The sequence below is a fragment of the Nanorana parkeri genome, unplaced genomic scaffold (assembly GCF_000935625.1).
Source record: "Nanorana parkeri isolate BGI_ZX_2015 unplaced genomic scaffold, ASM93562v1 scaffold77, whole genome shotgun sequence".
Lineage (NCBI taxonomy): Eukaryota > Metazoa > Chordata > Amphibia > Anura > Dicroglossidae > Nanorana > Nanorana parkeri.
The window spans coordinates 337,196-344,709 of NW_017306345.1; the positions used below are offsets into that span (position 1 = coordinate 337,196).

The 7,514-nt window shown below is 44.6% G+C and overlaps 1 protein-coding gene across 1 annotated transcript in view; it reads left to right on the forward strand.

The window, feature by feature from the left end:
* Positions 1-2,418: 2,418 nt before the first annotated feature.
* The window catches only part of KIF21B (kinesin family member 21B), an 83,068-nt gene continuing 77,972 nt past the window's right edge, over positions 2,419-7,514 (forward strand). The window contains exon 1 of the mRNA XM_018576829.1: positions 2,419-2,544. Within this exon, the coding sequence (XP_018432331.1) occupies positions 2,504-2,544 (41 nt within the window). The 5' untranslated portion in view covers positions 2,419-2,503. The remainder of the gene's footprint in view (positions 2,545-7,514) is intronic.

Sequence of the window (7,514 nt, forward strand, 5' to 3'; positions counted from 1 at the left end):
CCGCTGGAACATCCTAGGGGGAGGGGAATTTGTCCAGCAAGTAATGCACAAAATTATTTCAATTCCCTAACAGCACTGGAATCGGAAGCAAGCCAACCAGGAACTTAGCTAAACAGCGCAGCACCTCTGGAGAGTAAGGTGGAGGTATGTATGCATTTGCCAGTACACATTAAAAAATGGGAAATTATAAAGTGCAAAAAGTCATAACGACCCAACTTATTCAGTTCCATTTAAATATTGCGAAAACACAGTGCCCCTGCTCACCAGAATAGACACCCCCCTGGGGAAAGGAGGAATACACTGAGTGATAGGGAGATTGAATGTTACGTCTCTCGAGGAGGCGAGTTGAGTCAGCAGAGGCATGCGCTTCCTGTAAACAAATTAAAGAGGGCTGATATAGACCAATAGTTCGCACCCGCACATTCCAGGAGATAACATTTACAGCAGGGACTGACATCCAGGGCTGGATTTACTCTCTCTGCAGCCCCGAGGCCAGGTTCCTCAATGTGCCCCCTCATGCCAACCCCCCTCCCCCCACCAATGGAGAATGGCAACCAGATCGTGGGGGCAGCAGGGTTGGTTATAAAAAATTTTCTTTATTTTAAAAAAAATATTTTTCTCACTTTTACATTTTTATTTATCTTATTATCTTTTACTTTTTATATTTTTTTTTACTTTTTTTTAAATCAATGTATTGTTTTTATTGTAATTATTATTTTTTATTATCTTTTACTTTTTTATATTTGTATTTATTTTATTATTTTTTAATTTTTATCAATTTTTTTCACTTAACTTTATTACTATCACACAGGAGCTAACAAGCCCCTGTGTGATAGCATTTGCTGGTGACATGTTCTCTTTATTGAACCTGTCACCTCCAATACAGGAGTTTTATCACAGTACTGTGCTGGCTTTCCTGTGGCAACTGAGATGGGAAGGCTGCGAGTGCAGCAGTCCTTTCTCAGTGTTCCATGCTCTCCATCCTGAACAACTCTGCCGTGGTCCCAGGTCCCCGGAAGAGCTGAAGACCCTGAAAAACATGGCGGGGATGGAGGAGGCTGGCAAAGGCAGCCGGAGTTGGGGTGGACCATGGGGGGGGGTTAGATTAGCAGACTAATTACAAGTGATCTTGCAAAATGAGCTGCAGCTTCCCCGCTCTACATTTAGCTGTGCTAAAACAACTGACATAGCATATAGTCCGGAACAATAATAGCTGGCAATACAGACCAAGGACTAGCAGAACATAGGACAAAGTGCAGTAGTCCATTGGGTGTGTCTTTAAAATTGTGTAAGGGGTTCTTTATGGTTAGAGCAGTGAAAATGTGGAACTCCCTTCCTCAGGTAATGGTAGCAACAGAGAGTGTTCATAGCTTCAACAAACTCTTATATGTCTTCCTCAGTGAGCATAATATACAGAGGTACTGCAATCCAAGGGGCTCGTCCCCACATAAGTGGCAGACTTTACCACCCCTCTAAAAAGCTTTCCAACGTGAATTGCTTTTCAGAGGGTGGTAAAACAGCAGCTTGCAGGCATTCAGGAGGCAATACTTCTTCCTCCCGAATGTCTGCTGTATCATTTTTGCCACACTGCGAAGCAAAGCATTGAAGACTCAACGGTGCATACAGCACTGTCTGGTTGTAATAAATGGGTGACAGGGCAGTGATAAAAATGTGGAGCATCCACCTGATTTTACTTGGCCCCTTGGCTTGCATTCAGTGCACAGTATAGCAGTATAGGTGCGGTGTGTTGCCATTCATTTGTATGGCAACCCAATACCCATCCTGGCGGACGTGCGTTGCAGTGCAACACGCTGTACCACAATCCCGTGCATTGCAATGGGGAAAAAAAGTGCTGCATGCACTACTTTCTTCACAATCCATGGTATTGTGGTAATGTGCTCAGAGGTGCATTGGGGTGCTATACAAATGAATGGCAATGCAGCGCACCTAGTGTGCAGCGCACTAAATGCACAGATCCAATGCGTTTAGTGCAACGCTCTGCTGTGAACGAGCTCTTAAGAGTCTCAAACTCACACATGTTGAACCTAATGGACCTTTTTCTAATACGTTGTTTTCTTTCTCAATGACTGGCTTTGCCCCCGATCAGCCTTCTGTGCGATGCCAGCTGTATCTCTTCCCCCTGCTCCCATTCTCTGTCCTCCCCTCTACATCCCTTTCATTTGAGAACCATAAAAGCCTATTTGAAAATTTCGGCTCTCCCCTTCGGGCTCTCATTGGCCGGTCGTCTACCTATGGGCGTGTACTGCATCCCCTGCTCCTCCATTGGTTCGTGCTATGTTCCAGTCCTACCTATTGTTCCTGGCGGAGATGTGCAGCTGATGCTTCCATCATTTCAGTGGGGGTATGGATCAAGCCCGGGGGTCACAAAGCTACCCTCAGGGAGGATCAGGATGAGCACAGGAGCCGTGGACCCCCCATTCGTGCCAGGGGACATCCTGGGGTACACAGGGAGCACTATCACACTGACTGGCATCCAGGCACCATGGGCAGTCAAGGAGACTGCAGTGTCAGGGTGGCACTGAGGTAGGCGGCTATGCCATGCTGATATAACGTGCAGATTTTACCGATCGATAATAAAAGAGACGTGCGGATGATGATGAGGACGTTGTGCATGTCATTACTATTGGCAGCTATGAATGTTGGGTGGCAGCTCTCCTCCCTGGCGCAGGCGATCGCTGACATTTGCTGATGCACACATAACCCTGGTCTTCAGTCAAACTGCTGACTTAAGAAATGATATAGGTCTTTGTCTGCTGCATCAGGACAGCGATGACATTGGCAGGAATAGATGACAGTTTTCAGTTGCAATGAGGGGCGGCTGTAAAGTATCACACACGGGAGAGAGGATGAGGATGTCTATTTGTGACAATCTTATAGGGAAAATTCGGGCACTGCAATTGCGATCGCCTTTATGCGCTGCTGCTGCTGTGTGCCTGCATTACATGAGATCACATGACATGTGCCTGTCACATGGTGTCCTGCCATCAGACAATATCCCATGTGTTTGTAGGTGAAAGGAAATGCAGCTGTTAAGATACATGCTCCCATCTTTATTTCTTGTTAGTCATATTATCTTAAGCAACCCCTAAAATTGGAAGTCTTGCGTTACTATATCCTGTGAGCTGTTGTTTCTTTCACAAATTCCTGTACCCACTCAAATATATTTTGGTGTATGCTTTAATAATTACTGGGTCAGAAAGTTGAGACCCATGGTTTAAGATGGTGTACTTTGTTTAGTGCCGGTACAACTATTTGTTTTGTAAAATTAAACAATGAAACATTTTGGGTTTATGTTACACAGCTAAGCGTTTTGTCACGTGCTTCCCAAATTATTATTAGTATGCAGGATTTATATAGCGCCAGCAGTTTGCGCAGCGCTTTGCAAAACTAAGGGAGGCAATACAGTTAACAATACAATTTCAGCATAGGAGGTAGGAGGTCCCTACTCATGAGAGCTTACAATCTAGTAGAAGGGGCAAGTGATACAAAAGGTAATAACTGTTTGGGATGATTTAGTGGAAGAACTGAAAGTACTGTTATATCAAGGTGGAATAGGTCTCCCTGAAGAGATGAGTAGGAGATAGGTGGACAGATTGGGGTATGGAGTTCCAGAGGATGGGAGACGCTATTGAAAAATCCTGGAGGCGAGCATGGGAGGAAGTGACAAGAGAGTTGGAGAGCAGGAGTTCTTGGGAACGGCGAAGGAGGGCAGTTTGGGGGATATTTTGAGATGAAGTGGGTGATATAGGTTGGGGCAGAGTTGTAGGTGGCCTTGTGGGTGGTCCGATTCTGGCCGGAACGCACTGCATCGCATTGCGGCCAGCTCACTTTTTTTGTGTGGCAGGAGGGGGCGTGACGGGCCATTGATGTGAATTGCACCGTAGCCGCACCCTCAGGCCGCAATGCCACGTTCGGCTGATCGCATTGCGGCCGGAGGTCATGGCTATGGTGCTATTCACTTCAATGGCCCGCCACGCCGCCTCCTGCCCCACAAAAAAAGTGTGCCAGCCGCAAAGTGATGTGAACGTACCCTTATTGTTAGTATTTTGAATTTTATACGTTGGGGAAGTAGGAGCCAGTGTAGCGATTGGCAGAGGCATCTGCCGCGAAGTGGCAGATGTCTTCACAGTGGCAGCCTCATGGTGAATTGCCTCAATCTTATCATTGAGAAGGATTGTCATTATCGATTATTATCTATATGATCACTTAGTTGTCGCAGCCCTAATGCAAACAGTGGCAGCAAAGCAAATCAGCTATTCTTATTGAAGTTAAAGGGATATTAAAGTCAAAAGGCTTTCAAGCTATTTTAAATCCATTTACAATGGATGCTGCTCCTTGAATTTTAAAAGTTTTAGTTTCCTTCAGAATCAGGTGATTTCCTGAGCACTGGCCCTGATATCCTGTTTTAGGTTGTCTCCTTTGCCTTTCAGTGTCCTATAGAGCCACCCTTGTCTGTACTAGTAAGCTGCGTGTCTCCACAAACAGACACAGCAAGGTAATCCACTCTCCTGCTTCAACCTCCGCCTTCCTCCCTTCCCTGAGCTAGTATATGGTTAACTACTGGAGACTGTTCTGTCCCTTGTGATCCTGTACTGGCCAGGAAGTTCAGGGAAGCTGAGCTGGAGATGTTAGAGTCAGCTGTTTAGAACCATGATGACTGTAAGGGCTTGTTCACGCTATAGCCATAGAGGAAGCCTCCCTGCGTTGTGGGGCAGGAGGCGGCGTGGCTCTGCCATTAATGTTAATGTCATTAATGTCACCACGGGCTCTGCTGTGCCGCGCATTCTGGTGTGGGCGATTGCACTGCAGACAGGAGGCGTGTCTGCGGTGCCATTGACATTAATGGCACTGCAACGTTCCCTATTGCCCCAGAACGCAAGGAGGCTTGGTCTATGGGATCCAGTGCATTCTGGCCACTAACCATGCCGGAACACACTGGAGAATTTATCAAAACTGGAGCAGTTGCCCATGGCAACCAATCAGCATCTCTCTAGTTTGCTCTGTTGAGAGATGCTTAATGGTTGCCATGGGCAACTGCTCCAGTGAGAGATAGAAGCTGATTGGTTGCAGTGCAAATCTGCTCCAGATTTTGATTAATTCCCACCACTGTATATAGTGTGAACAAATCCTAAGGCCCCGTTCACACTGAGCGATTTATCGCACGGTAATTCCCGCGATATCGCGGCTATTTACCGCGCGATATCGCTCTCCAATGCATGACAATGGGGCTCTGTCCGTCGCGGGTCGTGTGTCGCTACAGCAGGACCCTTTTTGGAGAGGATTTTGCCGCCATTCTAGGTTGCTCAATGCAATCATTTGCGCGATATCGCGCAAAATGCAAATTGCGCGACAAACGCGCGATTTGCGAATCGCTCAGTGTGAATGGGGCCTAAGGCTTGCTTCACACCTAGGCGATTTTTTTTAAAGCTGTTTTTGTACGCTTGTTGTGGTTTTTTTAACGATCTTTTAAAAATCGTGCAAAAATCATGTGGTTCTCAATGCATATGGGTGTCTATGAGACCAAAACCGCGCGATATCCGCCTATATATATAGCGCCTGCATCTTTTTGCATGACAGGCAATATCGCACACATGACACAACTCTAAGGTGTGAACTAGCGCCATTGACTTGTATGGGTTTTTGTGCCTTGTGCATTATCGCGACTGAATCCACGCAATAAAATGCCTAGGTGTGAACCAAGCCTCAGGCTAGATTCAGACTTGAGCGATACCCGGGACACGCGTCTCGGAACCGTGCGATCGTGTGCTAGTGCACACAGCAGTTGCCACGCGGCCCCTTTGATTTCAATGGGGTTACATCCGTGCGGCAATTGTAAAAAAAGGTGCAAGTATCTTTTTTTGCCACACACCACGCACTGCTTTTTTAGCTGTGATGGCGATCAATTGCACAGGCAGGCTCGAGGCGGGACAACGCATGCAAAATACTTTGCTGGCTAATGTATATTTGTTTTAACTGGATTCAATATTGAAAGAAGTTTGAGAGTTTAATACTACGTTCGTTTTTCAGGGTTTTAGGAAAGTGTTTCTAAGGTTTTATTACAAAATCCCACCATGAATCCAGGGCATGTATTCAGCAATTATTGTGTGTATACAGAACAATAATTGTACCAAACAAAACAAAGCTTTACAATAGTGTAAAGGAACATCCTAAATATAGGTAATTGATCAACAATATACAGTAAAGCATAATATTTTTGTTATGGATGAGTGAAGCAGGATTGTGGCTGTGTTTGCCCCGTCCCAGACAAAAGGTTTGTATAACATAGTGTTTCAGAATGCAGTTGTCTGTCACCAGCTGAGCTATCTCTCTCTCAGGCTTTGTCTCTTCTATGAATGTTTCCTGTGTGTTTTTTTTATATGGGAAGTGCAACTTCCTGAGTCGATTTAGTTGGTTTGCAAAAAAGAGATTTTGTAGCAGAAGAGAAATGAAATGTGTAAAAAAAGGAAATTAGCTTGCCAGCAGTCCTAATTTACACACTGTGCTAATAAAATGTTCCAAATGGGAAATACAGCACAGCTGTATGTCACAAGAACGAACCAGTGACCACATGTCCAGAAAGGAATATTGTGTGTTTACAAACTTAGAACTCTTGTACACTAGACAGCCCCATCTATTTAATGCATTAGTCTCATTTTCTTCCTAGTTTAGAGAGTGCTTGATCATTTTCTGAAGGGCTTGGGCCCCATTCACACCTGTAAGTTTAGGTGCGTTTAGGGATTCCTGCATTAGGAATTTGCATTTTCCTGCAGCGGGAATCTCCTATCTGCTGTCTTCAAGTTAATGATCGGGTGAGAGCCACTGCGTGTAAACGCCGGAACACCGCATGTAATCATATGTGATACAACCGTTTGATGCATCCAGGGAGAGTAACTGATATCTCTATAGGTTGAACTCGATGGAAATGCGTCTTGTTTTTAACTATGTAACCACATGAAATTGCATCACATATGATTACATGTGGTGTGCCTGCATTTACATGCAGCGGCTGGCACCCAATCATTAAGTTGAATGGGTGACAGCTGCCGCTTGTAAACGGCAGATCAGGGATTCCTGCTGCAGGAAAATGCAGATTCCGGACGCAGGAATCCCTAAACAGACTTAAACTTACTGGTGTGAATGGGGTCTTAAAGTGTATTTGCATTTTTGCTGTCAGATGGGCTTAACACCTACTTAATATTTGTTACATGTTCTCATTCACATAACATAATAAAAAATGCTGCTTACATATTCCTTGTTTTTTTTCTGAAAACTATAAAACCTGAAATTTCCTCTGCTATGTAATGTTAGGTTGAGGGCTGGGGACTTCAAAGAACTATAGGCAAACTTTTTTTTTGGCTATAGTTCTCTTCGGTCACATTTTCTTTTTTTTCTGTTTAATATATATTTATTAATTTTTCATACATTTCACATAATTTGTCACATTTTACACAACTGACACACATTCAACAATAATACAAAACAAGACTATAACA